Here is a 23,902-nt window from a genome sequence, read left to right on the forward strand (position 1 = left end):
TCACTTTTTATGCATTAATCCACTTTAAAAATACCAAACACAAAACACCCCTGCATAAAAAATTCCATTTCAATATATATACATCTTACTACATCATTAAACCAAACATGGCCGCAGCAAATTTGGTGGATTGTGAAATCTGAAGGAAACTATGTTCCTGTCCTCAGTGCAAGAGATAGGGATAATTTCAGTTCATATTAAAATTCACAAGACCAACTTTGTCAAGCATCCATAAGCATCACACACAAAATCCTGCAAAAATTACCCAGGAATTCATTTTGGGCTTTGCAGATAATGAACTTTTCAGCCCAAGGGCAGCTTCCAGTGATGTAAGAATCTCCCAAGAAGGGAACACAGGAACACATAAAGGCTCCTTGCATTGCTGGAATTGCGAGCACTTGTTCATGTGCAAAGATGATGCTGAATGTCTCTTTGCTGTAGAATGCAAGACACACAAAATTGCTGGAGCGAGGCACCAAAAGCCCACTTGAACTGACTAGCTTTAAGTCTTCTAATGAGATGTGATTTGAGTGAGTTGCATTTCATTTACTTGACATCTTTATAGGCTCATTTTGACAGGCCATGGGGGTTTGCTGGTGCAGAAGGTTCTACTCAGATGAGAGAGCAGGGTAAGCCCACCACAAAACGCCAGCACCACATGAATTTTACTGTAGCAAATATTACTTCCAGATGCAAGTGTTGAGAGAAGAAATAAGATAAGCCTTGTTGAGCACCTTGTGCCCTGCATTTCCTTCGGTCTGCATAGACACCTCTTTCCCTGCCTGTGGTCTTTCTGAGGACCCCCTAAAACTCAAATGCTGAGACATTGTTGGGGAGCAGAGGTCCCTGGTTTAGTTTCCTTCTGGTGTGTGGGAGGGCACTGAGGACTTGGGCATCTTCAGTATTGGCTTTACTGCAAACAGAACATACTGCAGAAACCAAAAGCTTATTATAGCAGGCAGGGCACAATATATTCCCAGAGATCAATCTGTGTACCCTCTGCCCTTCAGTGCATATCCCAAGTCCAACTAACTCCAGATAGACACCCTTAGCATTCCCTCACTCTCTTATCTCTTGCAATTCAAACCTCACTGTCTTTAAAACAGCTGCAGTGCATTCAAACCTCTCCTCTCCTGGATAATTCAAGTGGTTCCATATGGAGAGCAGTTGTAGGCATTAAGCATGTCAAAATTTGTTCTTGGGTTCTAACCAACCTTTCAGAGTGATAAATCTGGGGAAACAGACCAATATACAAAATAAAAAATTCCTTCCAGTAGCACCTTAAAGACCAACTAAGTTAGTTCTTGATATGAGCTTTCGTGTGCATGCACACTTCTTCAGATACACTGTGGAGTCCCTTTTTGTGTAACACTTTTTCGGTGGTAGTTGTTGGTCAGTGTTCTGTTGGGAGGGTGGTTGTTGCTCTCCAGTGGGTTGAGAGGTGTTGTGAAGTTGTTGTTCGTTCTGATTTGTCTTGTTGTTGTGTGTGTTGAAAATACTCCTTCAGGCGTAAACGGCGGAAAAATGCTTCCAAGTCCCCGTAGAACTGAATCATGTGTGGGGATTTGGCAGGGCAGAATGACAGTCCATGTGAAAGGACTGATTCCTCGGCTGGGCTGAGTGCTTGCTGTGAGAGATTGACAATATTGTTGATCTTGTTTTGATTAGTAGCCTGTAGTTTGGAAAGGTTAGAGAGTTTCTTGTTTTTCTGTTTTTTTAGAAGCTCCAGTTGAGAGTGGTAAATGTTTTGTTTTTCCTTTTGGAACTCTTGCCAAGCTTGGTGGTTCCTGATAGAGTTGTCTAATACAAGGAGTTCCTCCTTTATTAGCTTCGGTTTAGAGTAGAGAACGCTGATCAGGTGTATCTGAAGAAGTGTGCATGCACACGAAAGCTCATACCAAGAACTAACTTAGTTGGTCTTTAAGGTGCTACTGGAAGGAATTTTTTATTTCGACTATGGCAGACCAACACGGCTACCTATCTGTAACTGAGACCAATATACAGTTCCTGTTTGTCCCATCAGCCAGCCTGCCTCTCTGTTAAAGGGAAGAAAAGAGAATTTATCTGTGCTGTTATCTCAAAGAACAAAGGAATACAAGGCTTCTCAAAAGGCGAGTCTGCTAGAATTGTAGGAGTAGGCCTGGTGTCTCCTTGGCAGATGCTCCTTTGCCCCATTGCAGCTTCACAACACAAACAGCAAGGAGCGAGGGCCTTGGGGGAAAGTGACCACACAATGCTAGAGGTCGGGAGCTTTTGGAAATCCAAAGGTGAGAATTGTCAAGTGTGTGTCTGAAACTTGAGGAAATCTTTTTTTAATGAAGTCAGAGGAATGTTAGGTAGAATCCCAAACAATACTGGTGCAAAAAGGAGCCCAAGGTGTGTGGGAGATCGTCAAGGAGGAGCTGCAAAAAGGCACACTCATACCCACAATTCTAATGAGGGGGGGAAATTGGTGGTTTTGAATCAAAGAGTATGGGACAGAATATTCAGTTAAAATCAAAATGTAAATCAGCATAAGGAAATCTCCGTTTCACATTCAGGCTCTGTTGTCAACTCTTGGAAGAGAGGCTGTGTTGCCATTGGTGGGGAGGATTTGAATGTCTGAATAGCCAGATGACTTCTTTTTCTCTTAAATAGGGAGCAACAAGGGAGAATGGTCTTCGGACAACATCATGTCCACCTCTAACGAAACAGCCAGTGCTGCTGCTTTCCTCCTCACAGGCTTCCCTGGGTTGGAGAAAAAACATATTTGGCTTTCCACCCCCATCTGCTCCACTTCCCTCATAGCCATCACAGGAAACTGCACCATCCTCTTCATCATCAGGATGGAACAAATCCTCCACGAGCCCATGTACTATTTCCTCTCCATGCTGGCCCTCTCTGACCTGGGTTTATCAATCGCCACTTTGCCCACCATGCTGAGAGTCCTGTGGTTCAACCACCGCATTATCCATTTCAACATATGCCTGATTCAGATGTACTTCATCCATACTTTCTCCATCGTTGAGTCAGGTATTCTGTTGGCCATGGCCTTTGACCGTCTGGTGGCCATCCGGAACCCTCTGAGATATACATCTATCTTGACCAACAGAAACATCACCAAGATAGGGGTGGGGGTTGCCCTTCGGGTTGCCCTTCTTCTCTTTCCAACTGCCATTCTTCTGAAGAGGCAGAGGTATGGAAGAGTCAATGTGCTTTCTTATTTGTTCTGCTTGCACCAAGATATTCTGAATGTTGTGCGTTCCGACAGGAAAATTAGCAGCATCTATGGCTTGATGGTGGTGATCTCCTCCATGGCTCTTGATTCTGTGTTGCTGGTTTTTTCCTATATCATGACCCTCAAAACTGTGTTGAGCATTGCCTCCAAGCAAGAGCGCCTTCGGGCCTTGAATACTTGCATCTCTTACATCTGTGCTGTCCTGACTTTCTATATCCCAATGATTGGCCTCTCTATGATCCACCGCTATGGGAAAAATGCCCCACCCATTGTCCACATCCTCATGGCCAATGTGTACCTTCTGGTGCCACCATTGATGAATCCCACTGTGTACAGTGTGAAAACCAAACAAATCCAAACAAGGATAATCAGACAGTTTTGGAAGAGTTAACAGAAAACTCTTAGCAGGAGCAACCAGAGCAAGCAAGTTACAGGAGGGATTATCTTTTTTATTTGGTGATCACTTGTAGCCAAATAAGATTGTCTTCCATGAAAATGGTCTTAACCGGGAGTCCGCAAGCGACTGTGGAGGCCAATTCTGGATCCACATGTCTTTCCACAGTGGGGACATAGGTTTCCAGGTGGGAGTTGATCACAGTGAGGGTTCGCCAAACGTGCCTTCCTCTTAGCTCATTTCTCCTTTTTACCCTGAGTTCATACTTCTTCAAAGTCCATGACAGCTTTTGTAAATGCTGGAGCGCTCCAATTGGAGCGATATGTATCCCTTTCAAGTCATGGGTGCAGGACATCAGTCCCTTCCTCCAACTGTACAATTGCAAATTTTGCAATGAAAAGAACAGTGCATTGATGTAACACCTTGAAGTTTAACTAATTTACAGTGGCTAAGTGGAACACAGTCCAAACAGCTATTTTTAAAATGTGGTCACCTAGGTGAGTACATAGCTCTAAACTGCATACAGGGAGTAAGGGGGCAATTTGTGGGTTTGTTTTTCCCAAATTGAGGGCACAAATGCAAGAAATTCAGTCTGTCATCATGCTATGTAGCTTACAACTAAATGCAAAAAATAATCAAATAAATACAAGAGCCAACCAACCTGCCAGAGATCCACTTCTGACTAGAGAAATACATCTAAAGAGGGACAGTGCTGTTCTTTACAGAGTTGTCCACTCCATTGGTTTTTTTAGATAAAATTCAAATTTTCTCATTAATTCTAAGTCTGCATCTGAATTTTCCCTACCATGTTCAGGAGTTGACCAGGGCAACAAACAGGTATTTGCATAATCATTTATTCCTCTTTGCACAATGGGTTATTTCCAGAATTTGGAACCACAGAATCATTACTAGTGGTAGCACCACGGGGGGGGGGGGGAACCACTAGAGAAATATTGGAAAAGTTCCTTTGGTGAACTCTGAGGAGGGGCTCAAGGTTGTTTGGTTCAACTTGTACTTCTTGCCTAGAATGTACTTCTTGCTTAGAATGCTGAGTCTCCATCAGAATGTGATGTCTTTAAGTTTACTGATATCCAGTGATCAATCCCCACTTCTTTTCTAGGCCATAAGATAGTGCAACATGGGGGGGAAACAAGGAGTAGAAACTCATACACACCCAGAACTAGTGATATGCGTACACATTACTTTAAACTTTAGGACTCAAGGGACCTGTCTTCCTGCATTTCCCACCAGTTTCTTTTTAAAAAACATGTGCACATTAGGAAATTGGGAAAGTATTCCAGAGATTCTATAGAGATCTCTATAGGAAAGATAAAGAAGATAATAAGAGAATAGAAAATTACATCCAAGACCATAAACTACATCAAATCTCAGAAGAAGAAAAAAGAATGCTTAATCAGGAAATAACAGAAGAAGAAATCATGAAGGCAATAAAAAGAATGAAAATAGGGAAGGCTCCAGGACCAGATGGCATCTCAGCAAAATATTATAAAATACTATCACAACATCTAACACCGGTATTAAGTGAGGTAATGAATAAAGTCTTAAGAGAAGGAAGGATGCCAAGCACTTGGAAAGAAGCTTATATTACATTATTACACTTTGAAGTGTCATGCAGCAGGGAATAGCATTATAATCAAGAGAAAAACGGCCAAGTGTTCAGTACAGTGTCCCCTCTCCCCTGCAATTTGCTTTGTAAAAAAAGAAACAAACAATAGCACAGCAGTGCTTCACAAGTGAAAGTGGCTTTAGTGTGGATTCAGCCCTTCTGCTTCAGAGTCTTGGCTCTGGGCTCTTGGGTCATCCCTTTTAAGGGAGTGAGAAGGGGAAGAGTTCGTCTCTACTCTCATTTGCTCTTCCGTTTAAAATTGCAGCCTCCAAGGCTACTTTCCCAAATAAATAAATAAAGGAGAGTCCTCAGGTATGTGGCATCCAATTCAGTTCCAATATTACCCTGACTTTCTTACTTCCATTACAATCCATGAGGCTGAATAAATATAGGTTTGTTGACCGTAGGTCTCCTAAATCAGGAAAACAATTGCCTTTCAGAAGGGGCTCCTCTAAGCATGAACATGGGACTGCAGCATGGCTTGCACATTCATTTCGTCAGAATGGTGCAACCCAAGGGCAGGTGATGCAAGCACTTCCCACAGGGGAACATGGGAAAACATAAAGGCTCCCTTGCACTGCTGGCATCACAGACATGTGTCCATGAGTAGAGGCAAGGCTGGGTGCCTCTTGCTGTAGCATCGGAGATGCAGGAAAAGTCCACCAGAATTGACTTGCTTCAAGTCCTCTAACAAGAGGCGGTTTGGTGAGTTGCATTTCCTTGACATCATTATAGACTCACCTTAACAAGGCTTAGGGGTTGTCAGTGCAGTAGGTTCAACTTAGGTGAGAACAGAGCAGAGAAACCCCATCATCAACGGTCTTGAAAGACCTACGCTGGCTCCCAATATGTTTCAGAGCACAATTCAAAGTGTTGGTGCTGACCTTTGAAGCCCTAAACGGCCTCGGTCCAGTATACCTGAAGGAGCGTCTCCACCTCCATTGTTCTGCCTGGACACTGAGGTCCAGCACCGAGGGCCTTCTGGCGGTTCCCTTGCTGCGAGAAGCCAAGTTACAGGGAACCAGGCAGAGGGCCTTCTCGGTAGTGGCGCCCGCCCTGTGGAATGCCCTCCCACCAGATGTCAAAGAGAAAAATAACTACCAAACTTTTAGAAGACATCTAAAGGCAGCCCTGTTTAGGGAAGCTTTTAATGTTTAATAGGTTATTGTATTGTAGTGTTTTGTTGGAAGCGGCCCAGAGTGGCTGGGGGGACCCAGCCAGATGGATGGGGTATAAATAATAAATAATAATAATAATAATAATAATAATAATTATTATTATTATTATTATTATTATTATTATTATTATCATCATCATCATCATCATCATTATCATCACATGACTTCGACTGTGGCAGACTTGAAGAAGAAGGAGGAAGAGAATCCTGAGCTGGCATGCAACTTCAGATCTGTCCAGTGCTATTTTTCTAGAAAAAGAGGTGCCAAAACTCACCACGAACACCTCCCTTGTTCTCTTATAATGCCAATGGCACCCCCCAGTGTGCTGCCAGAACTGAGGGCACTGTGGACTTGGGGCATCTTCAGTATTTGCTTTACTACGAATATACGAACAGAACATACCACACAGAAACCAAAAGCTTACTGTAGCAGACAGTGCACATCACATTCCCAGAAATCAATGTGTGTAGCCTCCACTGCTCAGTGCCATACATATCCTAAGTCCAGTTCACTCAAGTTAGACACTCCTAGCACACTCTCACTCTCTTCTCTCTGGCAGCTCAAAACTCCCTCTCTCTCTAACACCCCACCCTGCAGAGCACTCCCCTGACAGTCCTCCTCCCCAGGATAATTCTAGTTGTCCCACTCGAAGGAAGAACTTCCTGTTACTGAACTTACTGTTAGGAAGAACTTCCTGACATTAGAGCTGTTCGAATTTGCTGCCAAGGAGTGTGGTGGAGTCTCCTTCTTTGGAGGTCTTTAAGCAGAGGCTTGACAACCATATGTCAGGAGTGCTCTGATGGTGTTTCCTGCTTGGCAGAAGGTTGGACTCGATGGCCCTTGTGGTCTCTTCCAACTCTATGATTCTATGATTCTATGATTCTAAGGCATCCTCAGGCATTAAGTATTTTAACATTGTTTCTCAGGCTTTGACCAGCCCCTCACTGAGATAAATCTGGGCAAACGTGAACATACAGCGTTTCCAACCTCTCTCTTAAAGGGAAGAAAAGAGAAAACATTTGTGGTGCTACCTCAAAGAACAAATGAACACAAGGAATTTTGAACGGCAAGTCTGCTGGAATTATAGAAGAAGTAGGGCTGGTATTTCCTCAGGGGCTGTTTCCTTGCCACTTAGCAACATCACACGCAAAACAGCAGGGTGGAAAAGTGACAATGTAATGCTGGAATTCAGGATCTTACATGAATCCAAAGGTGAGCCTAATCAAGTGTGAACCCTGAAGAAACCTGATGTTAATGAACTCGGAGAAGTACTAGGCAGGATTTCATGACTCCCTTTTGATAGAATGGGAACCTGAGCTGATTCAACGGAGACAAAGACAGAATTCTCCATTTGGGGAGTATCAATGCACACATATCAGAAGTGTGGGATGTGCTGAAAGCCATCAGCCAGGCTCCCAAGGAGCTGGTCCTTGACACAGACCAAGCTACTCAAAACTTCTACTGAGAAAACCAGAATATATGAGGTCAGTTAATGCAGTTGAAGGCTGACATGACTGCCATGCAAGCAGCACCCCATGCTGCCCCTGCCATGCGCCGCTAGTGCAGACCCGAGTCTTGTTCCCTGCCAAGTTCTGAAGAAACCACCAAGAGTTTGAGCTAGGTGTGAGAGTGTGAAGATTGGAATAAAAAAATTATTATTTTTTATTAGGATTGTTTTATAAAATTGATGAACGTTAGAAAAATGTTGGAATGAAATTATCTGGCTTTAGCAAAAATGTTTAAAGAATTATGTAAAAATATTATGGTTAGGAGAAATTGGTATAAATAAGATCTAAGTTTTAAGGTCTTTTATAGTAAGATAAGATTAAAATAGATTAAGGTAATGTAATGACAGAATATTATGAAATATGGAAAGGATTTGCTGTGACAATTAACAACTAGGATACAAAAAAAGGGAGGAGTGAGGAGGTCAAAGAAAGAAGGTAATGACAGTTAAGGATTTGAGAATATTGGATTTGTTTTTAAATGTTTGTGGCATATTTTTGTTTTTTGATTGTGTTGTGTTATTTTTTATTTTGATTTTTATCAATTTGTATTGTTCAATTGTGGTTTGTTTTTCTTTTGTTTTCTCTCTCTCTTTTTCTCTTTGTTTTTCTTTTTGTAATTCTAAAATTCTTAATAAATATCTTTTTTTTAAAAAAAGAGAGTACGGATGTCCGACTTTCCAAATGATTAGGCCAAAGTTGCATTTGCAATCAGTTTGTTTGTGGGGGAAGCCAGCCACTGGGTGGCCCCTTTCTAGTTGCCTGGCATGCTTACCAGATGAATTGTGGTACTTTTACCACAGACAAGACCGAGATGTATCAAAGGTCTACTTGGATAAATTAATTATTGAATATGATATTGCTCTTGGGTGCTTTGGAACAGATGGTTTTGAACTGAAGAATGTGGGGTAGATTTTGTAGTCAAAATCAAATTGTAAAATACCATTATCTTTATTTTGTGTTCAGGCTGCAATGGCTACTGTAGGAGGGAAAGGATCAGTTGCAGCTGGTGGAAAAGAATGGGATGTCTGAATAATCAGGCTTTTTTTCTAATTCAGGGAGCAGCTAAGGGCACAGAAGAACAGTCTTTGACAAGATCATGTTCTCCATCAACGAGACAGTCAGTACTCCTGCTTTCCTCCTCACGGGCTTTCCTGGGCTAGAGAAACACTACACCTGGATTTCCATCCCCATCTGCTCCATGTACCTCACAGCCATCACGGGAAACTGCACCATCCTCTTCATCATCAAGACGGAACAAACCCTCCATGAGCCCATGTACTATTTCCTCTCCATGCTGGCCATGACAGACCTGGGACTATCCTGTGTCACTCTGCCCACCATGCTGAGAGTCCTGTGGTTCAACCACCGCACAATTGGTTTCAACACCTGCCTGATCCAGATGTACTTCATCCATACTTTCTCTATTCTTGAGTCAGGCATTCTAATCTCCATGGCCTTTGATCGTCTGGTGGCCATCCGGAACCCTCTGAGATATACATCTATCTTGACCAACAGAAATATCATCAAGATAGGAGTGGGGGTTGCCCTTCGGGCGGCCCTTCTTGTGTTCCCAGCCTCCTTCCTCCTGAAGAGGCTACAGTATGGAAAAGAGAATGTGCTCTCTTATTCATTCTGCTTGCACCAGGATATTCTGAAGGTGGTGCGTTCCGACAGGAAAATTAGCAGCATCTATGGCTTGATGGTGGTGATCTCCTCCATGGCTCTTGACTCTGTGTTGCTGGTTTTTTCCTATATCATGATCCTCAAAACCGTGTTGAGCATTGCCTCCAAGCAAGAGCGCCTTCGGGCCTTGAATACTTGCATCTCTCACATCTGTGCTGTCCTGACTTTCTATATCCCAATGATTGGCCTCTCTATGATCCACCGCTATGGGAAAAATGCCCCACCCATTGTCCACATCCTCATGGCCAATGTGTACCTTCTGGTGCCACCATTGATGAATCCCACTGTGTACAGTGTGAAAACCAAACAAATCCGAACAAGGATAGTAAAACTGTTTCAGACGGGCAAAAGTTAACTAAAATATCTTAGAAAAAACATTCGACACATTTATGTGTAGGAGGCTGTGTTGTCAAGTCTGGATTTTGAAATTGATGCCCTTAATTTGCCCCGGTGAAGTGAGAGACTTGTAATCTGATTATGACTGGAGGGTGTAATCAGTTTTAAGAATATATATAAAATTAATCAACAAAAGAACCCATTAAATTTATTGCAGTCTATGAAATATGTGGGGACGCGAGGGACGCTGTGATCTAAACCAGTGTTTTTCAACCTTTTTTGGGCAAAGGCACACTTGTTTCATGAAAAAAATCACGAGGCACACCACCATGGTGTGCGGAGAGGGAGATGTCAGAGCCCCGCTGCTCTCTATGGGGAATCGGATGAGAGCGGACCGCCTGTTCGCTCTCATCCGATCCCATCCGATATGATCCCCACCCAGGATGGATGGAAAATAGGGTGGACACAGTCCGGCGCCCGCCTAGTGGGCGAAAATTTGACTTTTTTTTAAAAAAAAAAAAATCTTTCGAATTTTTCAATTTTTCCCACGGCACACCAGGCAACATCTCGCGGCACAGTAGTGTGCCGCGGAACAGTGGTTGAAAAACACTAATCTAAACCACAGAGCCTAGGGCTTGCCAATCAGTAGGTCAGCAGTTCAAATGCCCGCAACAGAGTGAGCTCCCATTGTTTGCTCCCAGCTCCTGCCCATCTAGGAGTTTGAAAACATGTCAAAGTGCAAGTAGATAAATACCCAATGGCAGGAAGGTAAACGGTGTTTCCGTGCGCTGCTCTAGTTCGCCAGAAGCGGCTTAGTCATGCTGGCCACATGACCCAGAAGCTGTCTGTGGACAGCTCCCAGCTCCCTTGGCCATTAAAGCAAGATGAGCGCCACAACCCAGAGTCGTCCGCAACTGGACCTAACGGTCAGGGGTACCTTTAGCTTTACGAAATATGTAAGCATAATCCACAAAGAGTATCAAAGGAAAACGAAAGTCACATTATGCATAAATACATCTCAGGGAAAGCAAAAAGTAAGGAACACAGACATAGATATCAGTAATGCATGCTTAGAGATTTTTTTCCTTTAAAATATAAAGTGGTATAGAAATTAAATAAATAATAATAATAAATAATATTATTTATTATTTATTCTTCCTCTTACTCACTTGTGTTAGTTTAACATCTAGTTAGCATCACTTTGCAGCATGAAATGTGGAAACTTCTGAGACAAGGTTGCTTAACCTTATTATCTAGGATGCTTTTTCCTTCTAAACAAAATAATCACACAGAAGTCTGTAATGCATTAATAAAAATATTGTTTATTTACATAAAGCTTCAGTCTTGATTCTATTCATCAAAATACAACTGAAAACGAAAGAAACCAAATCTAAAGCATTTAAAAAACTGTTAAAAACATCAGAACACGGTATCTAAAACAAATCTAAGAGCAGGTGTCACCAAATCATGTGAGGAATTCAACGTTGAGCTACGTTGAATGTACCACCAGTGCAAGCATTTCTCCTTGACTAACAGAGCAACCCGCCTCTGCTTCCCACACATGCTATTCTGGGGCTTTTGTTGGGCCCCCAGAGCCAGCTTCAGGGGTCACAGGAGGTGTGCAGGTGTGGAAGCCATGATGGCTATGCTCTGCCTCCACAGCTGGAGGCAGGAATGTTCCTGGAGATCTCAAGAGGGGAGAGGGTTCTTGCACAAAGGCACTGCTTGTGGGCTTCCTCTTGAGGCACCTGGCTGGCCACTGTGAGAACAGGATGCTGGACTAGATGGGCCCCATTGGCCAGACCCAGCAGGCTCTCCTTATGCTCTGGTGAAGTCCTTGCTTGGGCTTCCACTGAGAGGATTCATTAGTTTTATCCTACCCAAAGTGTCTGGATAGACCTGCTGAAAGAAAACATTTTAAGTAGGCATCTCAGAGTACAGTGATGGCGCCTGCCTAATGTCACACAAGCTGCATTGAGCCAGTGTGTTAGTGTACTACAGGCATGTCCAGCAGGCAGATTGTCTGTGGCTGATCAGTGGTAGATCAGTGGCTCCCCCAAATGAAGCTCAACAACTTAAAGGTAAAGGGACCCCTGACCATTAGGTCCAGTCATGGCCAACTCTGGGGTTGCGGGGCTCATCTCGCTTTATTGGCTGAGGGAGCCGGCGTACAGCTTCCGGGTCATGTGGCCAGCATGACTAAGCCGCTTCTGGCGAACCAGAGCAGTGCACGGAAACACCGTTTACCTTCCCGCCGGAGCGGTACCTATTTATCTACTTGCACTTTGACATGCTTTTGAACTGCTAGGTTGGCAGGAACTGGGACTGAGCAACGGGAACTCACCCCGTCGCGGGGATTCAAACCGCCGACCTTCTGATTGGCAAGTCCTAGGCTCTGTGGTTTAAACCACAGTGCCACCCGCGTCAACAACTTAGGCCTCCCTAAAAAAGCTCAACAGCTTTGACATGAACCCCCTGGGAGTTGGCCACTCCTAGTAGATGCACAACCAATAGGACACCATATGGGAGATGGGCACCTGGCTGCATCTTCTCTCTCTTTTGCACTTGAGCTTCCCACCAGTGAAGATGGCAGTAATCACCCAGAATGTGCCCATAATCAGCACCAGCTCCCAGGAGAGGGAGAAGGTCTCCCAAAAGCGATTCACAAGCATCCACTTAAATCTTCTCCGGTTATCTCAGCAAACACAATGACATTGTGCACACAAGACGGGTATTTTCATTGTACACAGCAGAACAAACCTCTTAAGACTTTCAGAGGGGTAGGTTTTGCTAATTTTCACTCAGCTTCCTTCATGGAAAATTCATTCCCTCCTCCCAAAAATATTCTGATTCTAGCTGTTTTCAGCTGAAGGAAATCAGCCCTGAGTGCTCACTGGAAGGACAGATCGTGAAGCTGAGGCTCCAATACTTTGGTCACCTCATGAGAAGAGAAGACTCCCTGGAAAAGACCCTGATGTTGGGAAAGACAAGGAGTAGGGGATGACAGAGGATGAGATGGTTGGACAGTGTTCTCGAAGCTACCAGCATGAGTTTGACTAAACTGCGGGAGGCAGTGGAAGACAGGAGTGCCTGGCGAGCTCTGGTCCATGGGGTCACGAAGAGTCGGACACCACTAAACGACTAAACAACAACAACAACAGCTGTTTTCAACTGAATGGGCTGTTATTTTTCCTTGCTTAGGGTACCCATTTCTTTATTCAACTTGTAGCTCAGGGAAGCTGTGATTCAAACCTCGCAGGGTGTTGGACTATACAAATCTATGATTTGAGGAAGCGAGGGTTGGGGCAGTGGTTGTTGCTTTAATGCCTGCTAATGGACTTTTCTTTGTGGCCTCTGTGGGAAAGAGGGTTCTGGGCTAAGTGGGCTTACTCTGGTCTTCTCTAGCAAAGCTCTCCTTCTTTAAAAAAGAGTCCTGAATGACAGAGAACAAGGGTATGCAAACAGCACAGACATCACAGATCCTGCTGGAGGGCACATTCTTGTTTCGGCTACATTTTCCTTCTATATCTCAGTCCTAACAGAACAGAGTTCTAATAGGACTCCAGTGCAAGAAAGACAAATGGTTGCCAACAGAGGAGGAGCAGAACCTAGTAAAAAGCATATGTGGAGTATGGTGACCATGTTCTCCAAGCCCAAATGCTTTTCTTTAGCAAAAGGTGCAACCTTGGTGCATTAATCCCTCTCCCTCTTGTTCCAAAGTTAAATGACTGGCTTGAAAAAAATGGGGCAGAGCTCAAACTGAGAGCTGCTGCTGATAATTTTATGGTTTTATCTTTTTTGTAATTGGTTTTGAGTTTTTTTCTACAATGATGTGAGACAGAAATTGTAGGAAATAAATAAAAAAAATCTATTGATCTACCAGGGTCCATCAAGCCTCTCCCTCTTACAGTGAAAGTCACATGATATCCAATTTCAAAATATGACCAATGTTCTTTTCATTGAAAACTCGAGGAGTAGCAGAAGCCTAATGAACCTGACAACTGGATCAACAAGAATATGGCGAAGTGGAACAGAGATGCTCTGATGCCAGAGGCTGGAGGCAGAAACAAAGAGTCCACTGTGTGCCATGTTGCCGGTCAATGACAGTGGTGCCCAGCAGCATCCTGCCTTCTTCCTCCTGGTGGGCATACCAGGCTTGGAGTGGGCGCAGGCTTGGATTGCCATCCCTTTGTGCACTATGTATGTCATTGCAGCCCTGGGAAACAGCATCATTCTCTACGTGATCAAGACTGAGCCCAGACTGCAGGAGCCCATGTACCTTTTCCTGGCCATGCTGGCCATCACCGACCTGGTTCTTTCCACCTCTACCGTGCCCAAAATGCTGGCTGTTTTCTGGCTCAGTGCTGGGGCCATTGACTTCCATGCCTGCCTGGCCCAGATGTTTTTCATCCATGCCTTCTCGTCTGTCGAGTCGGGCGTGCTCATGGCCATGGCGCTCGACCGCTATGTGGCCATTTGCTACCCGCTCCAGCATTCGGCCATCCTCTCCTTGCAAGCCATAGGGACCCTGGGCAGCCTCGTTCTTCTGCGTGCAGTTCTCCTCATCAGCCCCTTTGCCTTCCTGGCTAACAGGCTTCCCTACTGTGGCCACCAATTCATTTCCCACTCCTATTGTGAGCACATGGCTGTGGTGAAGCTGGCTTGTGGGAACATCCGAGCCAACGTTGTTTACGGCCTCTTTGTGGCTTTTGTGGTTGTTGGATTCGATATCTTCATCATTGCTATGTCCTATGTCATGATCCTCAAGACCGTGTTGAGACTCCCATCCCAAGAAGCTCGTTTGAAAGCCTTTGGGACCTGTGCATCCCATATCTGTGTTATTCTTTCTTTCTATATTCCAGCTCTCTTCACTTTCCTCACTCACCGGTTTGGCCACAATGTCCCCCACCATATCCACATTATAGTGGCTATTCTCTACCTTCTGGTGCCCCCCACTTTGAATCCTGTTATATATGGGGTGAAAACCAAGATGATCAGGGAGAGGATTCTCACTATATTCCTTATTTCAGGTGGACAAAGAACAACTTTCAGGGAGGGCACATAGCTCAATGGTGGCTCACAGGGTTTGCATGGAGAACCCCTTAAGTTCAATCCCAGGCATCTCCAGTTAAAACCATCTCTTGTATAAAGGCTAGGAATTATATTTGTCTGGCACTTTGGAACATCCAATGAAGCTGAATGTTGCAAGATTCAGAAGAGATAAAAAGGGCTTCCTCATGCAGAGCAAACTGTGGAACTCCCTCCCACAGGAGGCTGTGATGGCCACAACTTAGATGGCCTTAAAAGTGAATTCATGGAGGAGAGGGCTGTCAAAGGCTACTAGCATAAAGGTAACCAAACACGCATTGGTTAATATGGTATTAAAAATAAAGAAAGATTATAAGGAAGCCAGAAGATGGAGGTTAGATACGAGGATCTTCCATAATAGCCAAACAGTAAATAAGATGGGGGAAGAATTATTAGACACATGGGAGATTAAGGAGAAGGTGCAAAGTACTCAAGCAATAATATGAGATAAGATGAGAGAAGTGATGAGGGGAATTAGTATTAGGGAATCCAGTAAATTGGGGGGAGGGACAAGAGATGAGAGAATTAGAAGAAGAAATTAGGAGGCTGGAAAACCAATATATTAATGGTAAAGATAAAAGAAGTTATCCATAATAATAATAATAATAATAATAATAACAGCAACAACTTATTACTTATACAACCGCCCGTTTGGCTAAAGATAAAAAGGAGAGAATTGGAAAATAAAGATATGGAAATAATGCAGAGAGATTTGCTATGTGTTCACATGTGGTGGGTGTGTAAATATGTCCAATTTTTTGGCAAAGGGTGTTTAAGGAGATAACAGAAATCACTGGGTTAAAGCTGGCTGAAAGCCTAGAGGTAGCACTATTATCAGTTTATGATGGGGTGGGAGGTTTGAAGGCTATGAAGGTCTTGCTCACAAATTTATTGACAGCTACAGGAGTTATTACAGCAAGGAAGTGGAAGGGGCAAGGTGAGTATTGTTATGGTAAAATCTGGGTGCGAGGCTGCTCTGCCACCCAGCTCGTCGGACTAAGTCCGCTGGTCCCTGCGGAGGAAAATGAGCTCAGTCGGAGACAGGAGCAAGCTGCAGAAGATCCAAGTTTATTGCGCAACAGGTTCAAGGCGAGATTGAACAGCGAGAAAGGGGTGACATGAAATTTTGAAACTTCCCTCCATGTCCCAGAATACAGTGCAAAATACATCCAGAGGTTGGGTTACACAGATTACATCATGAATACATTAAGAAGAGGTTGGGTTACACAGGATTAACATATGGAGGGGGGGAATATGCAGAGCTGGAGATATGCACAGATAAGCACATCCTGTGTACCGGTAATGAGAAGACAATGGTCCATGTATGCCTAGTCTGCCACCTGGCATTGCCCGGTGGAAAGGCTTGGCAGAGTGATTTGACAGGATTAGGATCTTGACACCTTGCTTGAGGGATTATGGAGGACAGGGGAAGTGTCATGGAGTCCTAGAGAAATTGAGCAAATTGGCACGTTGATTTTCTATGAATTTTATAGATTTTAGTCCCTTTTGACATTGACAATTGGACTCGGAAATAAATGGATATATTGTAGCGAAGAAGAAGGTGAAGAAGACATGCCCCCCCATTCCGTATCAGTATAAAATGGAAGAATGGTACAAAGAGGTGTGGGATATAGCTATCCATGATAAATTAACATGTGCTATTAAGATGGGGAATATGCAGCAGAAATGATTTTGAGGAGATATGGAAGGTGTTTGCAGAATTTGCACTGTTAAAATGGAAAAGGTCAACCCATCGCAAGAGGTGTTGAAATTTTGGGAGGCTGGATAGTTATAATGGAATGGTCTTGGGGTGAGGTGCACATTTTTATTCTTATTTATTTATTATTATTACTTTGTCATAATAAAAAATAAAAATAAATCAAAAAGGCTACCAGCCACGTTGGCTATGCTCTGTTTCCACAGATGGAGGCAGCAATGGTTCTGAATACCAGTTGCTGGAAGAAGTATTACCTCCAGCTGTGGAGGAAGAGCAGAGCCATCCTGGCTCGTTGCCATCCATAGCCTTCTCTTCCTCCATGAATTTGTCTGATCCTCTTTTAAAACCATCCAGGTCGGCTGTCGTCACTGCCTCCTGTGGGAAAGAGACTCTTCCTGTAGCTGAAGAGCCGGTAGGCCAGTCAGTGGGGATGGCAAGTCAGAGGGCTGAACTTCAGTCCCATTAGCAACTATGCACCACCATTTGCACAGGCACAGATTCAGTCCCCTGCCCCAGGTAGGTGTTTGCTTTCAATTTTAACCTTCCCACCTGGGACAAGAGTAGCCCAAGTAAAGGGCCCTGCTCCTCTCCTTTAAAGGGACAGCAAAATGGGCATGTCAAGTGTTGGGATGTCTTTGCTTATTCCTAACCATGTATCCTAGGGATGCGGGTGGCGCTGTGGTTTAAACCACTGTGCCCGTCAGGCTTGCCTATCAGAAGGTCAGCGGTTTGAGGCCCCGCGACAGGGTGAGCTCCAGTTGTTCGGTCCCAGCTCCTGCTAACCTAGCAGTTCGAAAGCACACAGTGAAAGTAGATAAATAGATACCGCTCCGGCGGGAAGGCAAACGGTGTTTTTGTGTGCTGCTCTGGCTTCGCCAGAAGTGGCTTAGTCATGCTGGCCACATAACCTGGAAAAACTGTCTGCGGAAGCGGACAAATGCCGGCTCCCTCGGCCTGTAAAGCGAGATGAGCGCTGCAAGCCCAGAGTCATTCGCGACTGGACCTAAATGTCAGGTGTTCCTTTACCGTTAACCAAGTATCCTAGCTGCTGCTGATGCACCCTTCCAACTGTGTAACCTGTACTTTGAGCTGATGCCGAGACCACCTGCTCATTTCATTAATAAAACTTTGGGATTTCCTGAGTTGGGAGCCTGAGTCTTTCATCGGAGGGTGGGAACCAGCAGAGCTGTGAATGCATGATGAAACCCTGAGAGGAGGCCATAAAGAGAGAAAACAGCCTAAACTACTGATCCAGAGGGAAATCTTGTGCTTTCAGAACCACTGGGGCCATCTGCACACAGTGCGGCACTGAAGAAAGCTGCATAAATGCTCCCTCTACTCTTAGAGCACATAAAGACATAAGAAGAGTCTGCTGTGTCAGACCAAAGTCCAGGATCCTGCTTCCCACAGGGAACAGCTAAGGGGTAGGACATGCAAAGGCCGATGGTTCCTCCTCCTGCTGTTGCCCCCGTGAAGTTAGCATGCTTGTTTCAAGCGCCTGTTGCTCAGCACCAGAAGTGAGTATCACCACTGGATTACTCTGGCTGACACCCAGGACCTTCGCTTGCCTTTGAGCACTGCACAGAGCCACATAATTTGGTTCTGTACTGGATTTTGTTAGGCTATTGCTTAGTGCGGGGATAAAAATACACCAGACCTTGATGGTCTGGGGTCTTTCTTTCTAGAGGGTAAAAATATCATTTGGGCACTCCTTTGTTATTACTGGGAAATTGGAAGGGGAGGGTGAGGGTGAGGGACCACCACCACCACGAGCCTTGCCTCTCCACACCACAAGGCAAAGACAAAGAGTCTGTTGCTTGCGACCTGGTCCTGAACCTAAGGGAGTCAAGGTTAGGCGATTGTGGGGTGCTCTAAGGACTCCCTATTACATTGCTAAGTGGAAAGTGGCTTACAAGCACTATCTGAGTAAGTGAAAGAAAATCTAAAGTACAAAGCAATGCCCGTGAGCCTATTAGTTTAATGCAATAACAATACAGACCCCAACCGGGAGAATGTGAGTCGGGGGGTTTTAAAGCACTGGAGGATATTGGACACACACTCAACATTTTACTTTCTCTGTACTTTCTGTAAGCTGGTTTTTAGTAAATAACGATTTCAGAAAATGACATATATTTTGTTTAAAAAATTACTGTATCAAAAACTGCATGCCCATTGACTAAGTGTATTTGTGTGCATGCATAAGAAGGTAAGTAAATAAAATATGCCTTTTTAAAATGCCATATACCAGCAGAATGTGCAGGAAGTTCTAGGAGAGGGTAATTTTAGAATAAAGATAATGCACTTGTTGAACCCATTTACAGTGGTGCCTCGAAAGACGAAAAGAATCCGTTCTGTGATTCTCTTCGTCTAGCGGTATTTTCGTCTTGCGAAGCAAGCCCATTGAAGGATTAGCGGATTAGCGCTATTAGCGGCTTTTAGCGGCTTATCTGCTGATCGGATCAGCTGATAAGCAGCTTAGAAAAAGTGGGGAGGGGGAAAAACCAGCAGGAACTCGCAAGACATTGTCGTCTTGCGAAGCAAGCCCATAGGAAATTCGTTTTGCGAAGCACCTCCAAAACGGAAAACTCTTTCGTCTAGCGAGTTTTCCGTCTTGCGAGGCATTCGTCTTGCGGGGCACCGCTGTACTGGTGTATGGTGTACTTACCATAATGGCCAGAAAATATTGCCTCCCCTCCCCTCGAAAAAGAACTCGACAAACAGCATCCGAGAGAACAATGTCATTCCGTTAGGATATTACCAGAATTAGGTGCAAGGGAACATATACATATATACAGTTCCAGTAGGAAATGCAAGAAAATCCTGTTTTCACAATGGTCAAACAGATGCCTGTTTCCAGTAACTGGCATTCAGAAGCACTGCTGCCTGCAACTGCAGTGATAAAATGTTTTATTCTATGTCTTTGCCGCGGGATCCCATTCATCCAGTGCTTTACCAGCTGCACTGGCTCCCAGTGGAGTACAGGTTCAGGTTTAAGGTGCTGGTTTTAACCTTTAAAGCCCTATATGGCCTAGGACCCTCGTACCTATGGGACCGCCTCTCCTGGTATGTCCCATGGAGGACCTTACAGTCTGCAAATAACAACACCCTGAAGATTCCGGGCCCCAGGGAGATTAGACTGGCCTTGACCAGAGCCAGGGCCTTTTTGGACGTGACCCCGGCCTGGCAGAATGCTCGCTCACAAGAGACCAGGGCCCTGCAAGATTTGACATCCTTCCACAGGGCCTGCAAGACGGAGCTGTTCTGCCAGGCCTTTGGTCAGGGTTCAGTCTGACTCATTTTCTCTTTGTATAAGAACAACCACGAAGGAGGTTTCCCAGCCTGCTCACAGGTCCTTATAATATCAGTGGAAACAATTGGTCCTGGCAAGTATTAACCGCTTTCAATTTTAACCTGAGGATTGTTATTTGTCCAGTTTTAACTTTAACTTTAATTTATTTGAATTAATTTTGGGATGCATTTTAATCAACTGATTGCTTGTTTTTATGCATATTGTATTATTTATAAGATGTTAGCCACTCTGAGCCCAGCTCCGGCCGGGGAGGGTGGGGTACAAATACAAAATCATTATTGTCAGAGCTGCTAAACCCCTGACAATTATTATTATTATTACATGACAAGGGTTGGGGGTTGTTGGGGTGGGAAGAAAATGTCAATAATAGAGAAGTGGCTCAGCAGCATCTAACGTTTATCTCCCCGCTTTCTTCCATGCAACTCAAGGCTGTGTCTGTAGGGATACCCACTCCACTTGATATGAGAATAGGGGAGACACTTGCCCAGAACACATAGCTGCCCTTCACTGCACCAAATGTCAATTATGATAGATGTGCTTCAGCCCCACTGGAACCAATGTGGAAAGTTTAGCACATGACTTACCATATTTTTCGCTCTATAACACGCACCCGGCCATAACACGCACGTAGTTTTTAGAGGAGGAAAATCCGTAGGCATGCCACCCGTAGGCATTCCCTCCATAACACGCACAGACATTTCCCCTTACTTTCTAGGAGGAAAAAAGTGAGTGTTATGGTGCAAAAAATACGGTAAGTCCTATTTGATTTCACTGGCAGCTAAACACAATTCACCGGGTACAACCCACACTATCAAGATTTCTCTAAGATAGCAATTTTTTCCATGCATTATTTTCAAGTAAGCACAACTGTTTACCATATTATGTATTTTTGTGTTTTTATATTGCAAACTGCCTTGTGATCCCTGGATGAAGGGTGGTATATGAATGTAATTAAAACAAAAGCAAAAATTGAAAGCAACAGGGTTTACTGCCACATAAATGAGCAGGGGCTTGGCCTGCTAGAATGAAATATAGACTCATAGAATTGTAAGCTTGGAAGGTAACCCAAGGGTCATCTAGTCCATCCCCTTGCAAAGCAGGAATTAAAGGCCAAAATATCCCTGACAGATGGCCATCCAATCTCTCTTTAAAAACACCCAGTGCAGGAGAGTCCGCCACCTTCCAAAAGAGTCCATTCCACTGCTGAACAGCTCTTTCGAAAAGCTCTTCGTAATGTCCTATCCACCAGAGAAGCAGGAAACCAGCTTGGTCCATCATCCATGAGATGGCCTTTTAGATATTTGAAGATGGTCATCATATCACCTCTCAGTCTTCTCTTCTTCAGGCTAAGTATCCCCAACTCCCTCAACTGTTCCTCATAAGGCTTGGTTTCCAGACCCTTGTAATGCCTAGCTTTCCCTAAGTCTACACCTAAGGGAATCTCTAATTTATGCTATTCATACTGACACCTGTAAAGTTATTTAGCAGGGGAATGCCTTTGTTGTCGAGGATGCACAAAGTTCACATGCTGTCTCAATTTGTGGCTCTTCCCTCCACTGCAGCCAGCAAGACTATCCATGCGCCATGCCTCCCATGAGTGATGTCTGTATTTAACGGGAGCTATGCCACCCCCTACTCCTTTATCCTGCTGGGTATCCCTGGTCTGGAAGCGTCCTACTACTGGCTCTCCATCCCTCTTTCTTCAATGTATGTCATTACATTGCTAGGAAACTGCACCATACTGTATACAATCAAAACAGAGCAGAGCCTCCACAAGCCCATGTACATCTTCCTCTGCATGCTCGCTGGCATAGACCTGGTGCTCTCCACCTCCACCCTGCCCAAGATGCTCTGCATCCTCTGGTTCCGAGCTGGGGAAATAGATTTTGGTGCCTGCATGGTCCAAATGTTCTTCATCCACTCCTTCTCCATCATGGAGTCAACAGTGCTTGTAGCAATGGCCTTTGACCGTTACATAGCTATTTGCAATCCTCTGAGATACGACTCCATCCTAACCAACCCACTGCTGGCCAAGATTGGAGCAGGGGTCATCCTGAGAGGCACAGTCTTCATCATCCCAATCATCATCTTGGCAGCCCATCTTCCATACTGCAAGACCAACGTCATCCCCCACACTTACTGTGAGCACATGGCTGTGGTGAAGCTGGCCTGCTCAAGCATCCTTGCCAATGTTGTCTATGGGCTTCTGGTGGCTCTCCTCGTAGTGGGGGTGGATTTGCTGTTCATCACTTTGTCCTACTGCATGATCGCCAGGGCTGTCATGGCTCTGCCGTCAAAAGACGCCCGCTATAAGGCTTTCAGCACCTGTGCACCTCATGTGGTGGTGATCCTGGTCTCCTACACCCCAGCTCTTTTCACCATCTTAACACACAGGTTTGGCCATCATGTTCAGCCTCACATTCACATCCTTCTGGCCAACTTCTACCTCCTTTTCCCGCCCATGCTGAACCCCATTGTGTATGGTGTGAAGACCAAGGAGATCCGTGAACGAGTGACTCACATAGTTCTCAGGAGAAAGCGACCTACATAACAACACTCTCTCAATAAGGGCTTGCAGTGTTGAATGCAACATCTAGAAAGCCGCAGACAGTAAAGAAATATTAAAAAGTAGTAAGGGTGTAAGCACTTTTTTTTAATCCCATGTTTTTTCATCTTAACGGGTGGTATTCAACTGACTCTTACTCAGAATAGACCCATCAAAATTAATGAATATGACTAAGTTAGGCCCATTAATTTCAGTGGGTCTAGTCTGAATAAAACTTAGCTGAATACCACCCAAAGTCTTTTTGTACTTTATGGATGTTATATCTGGTGTTCAACATATCTGTGAAATTGTTTGTGCTTCTGTAAGTATATACGGCTTTATCCAATGTTAGTCCTACTCAGAGCAGACCCACTGGAATTTAATGGTCATGAGTAACTTAGGGTTAATGGGTCTACTCTGAGCGGGACTGGCATTGGCTATAGCCCATAATATACAGAATATGCTTAATTTGTTTTATTCTCTCTGCAGCTGTATTTATGTCAAATTTAGATTCATCTTTTTAAAATGTGTTTGCAACTGTTTTACATGAATTGTAAGCCCCTTATATGGTTTTTGTTATACTACAAGTTTTGTGTAACTTTTTTGTGATATAGTAAATAAACATTTGTTGTATGTAGACAGCTCAGAAATCCCTGTACCCAGAACCCTATTGTACCTGCTATAATTCCCTGTCATGGTCACAAGGATCTCCAGAGCACAAGACTCTTAAAATGAAAGGGAGCCTGAGACAAGCGGATGCCAAAAACAACACTAACAGAGTTGAAAGGGATCCTGAGGGTAATCTAGAACTGGATGTAATACCCCAGGTGTGGCCTAACGAAGGCAGAATAGAGCGGTACAATTACTTTCTGTGATTGTAACACTATAATTCTGTTGATGAAGCCTAGAACAGCATTGGCCTTTCTTTGCTGCTGCATCACATTGCTGACTCACGTTAAGCCTGTGGTCCGCTAAGACCCCTAGATCCTTTTCACATGTACTACTAGCTAGCCAGATGTTCCACATATTATATTTGTGCACCTGTTTTTAAAAAAATTAATAAATAAATCCCAACACTGCCATAAAAGGAAGAACTACTTCAGGTCAGAAGAGATTTTAAGTAGGAAAATAGATGGGAGAGCTTCCCCACTCACAAAGGTACTTAGATCATAATGTTGGTCTGGAAAGTGAAGAGTGTGTCTGTGTGTATGCTGGAAAAAGTACTCTTGTTCCCAAGAGCACCTGTTGGCTATCTAAGGAAGAGGGGAGAGGGAGGCATCCTTGCCCACAGAGGTCTTT

General features: G+C 44.2%; 5 protein-coding genes and 1 long non-coding RNA gene across 10 annotated transcripts in view; 5 read left to right on the forward strand and 1 right to left on the reverse strand.

The window, feature by feature from the left end:
• LOC310705796 (olfactory receptor 52P1-like) overlaps nucleotides 1-23,902 on the forward strand; it is a gene marked incomplete at its 3' end in the record, with an annotated part of 141,753 nt that overhangs the window by 113,317 nt on the left and 4,534 nt on the right. The window lies entirely within an intron of this gene.
• LOC310705492 overlaps nucleotides 1-23,902 on the forward strand; it is a 110,864-nt gene that overhangs the window by 46,919 nt on the left and 40,043 nt on the right. The window lies entirely within an intron of this gene.
• Nucleotides 1-23,902, reverse strand: part of LOC310705282 (olfactory receptor 51G2-like) — a 59,959-nt gene that overhangs the window by 28,569 nt on the left and 7,488 nt on the right. The gene's annotated exons all lie outside the window — the stretch shown is intronic.
• On the forward strand, nucleotides 85-4,905 carry LOC310705309 (olfactory receptor 51L1-like). Of its 2 annotated transcripts, XM_083499942.1 has the most exons (2): nucleotides 85-1,146; nucleotides 2,797-4,905. In XM_083499942.1, the coding sequence occupies exon 2, from the start codon at nucleotides 2,826-2,828 to the stop codon at nucleotides 3,606-3,608; it is 783 nt and encodes a 260-aa protein (XP_083356068.1). In that variant the 5' UTR covers nucleotides 85-1,146; nucleotides 2,797-2,825; the 3' UTR covers nucleotides 3,609-4,905. The 2 variants fall into 2 exon arrangements, with proteins under 2 accessions (XP_083356068.1, XP_083356067.1); XM_083499941.1 differs by having other exon boundaries at nucleotides 85-4,905.
• Nucleotides 8,602-10,199, forward strand: LOC310705307 (olfactory receptor 51G2-like). The gene has a single exon (XM_083499939.1). The coding sequence runs from the start codon at nucleotides 9,021-9,023 to the stop codon at nucleotides 9,960-9,962; it is 942 nt and encodes a 313-aa protein (XP_083356065.1). The 5' UTR covers nucleotides 8,602-9,020; the 3' UTR covers nucleotides 9,963-10,199.
• LOC310705795 (uncharacterized protein) lies at nucleotides 12,259-23,667 on the forward strand. Its single transcript, XM_083500616.1, has 2 exons — nucleotides 12,259-15,000; nucleotides 21,657-23,667. The coding sequence occupies exons 1-2, from the start codon at nucleotides 14,031-14,033 to the stop codon at nucleotides 22,607-22,609; spliced, it is 1,923 nt and encodes a 640-aa protein (XP_083356742.1). The 5' UTR covers nucleotides 12,259-14,030; the 3' UTR covers nucleotides 22,610-23,667.

Source organism: Podarcis liolepis, assembly GCF_965112155.1.
Source record: "Podarcis liolepis genome assembly, chromosome: 4".
Taxonomy (NCBI): domain Eukaryota; kingdom Metazoa; phylum Chordata; class Lepidosauria; order Squamata; family Lacertidae; genus Podarcis; species Podarcis liolepis.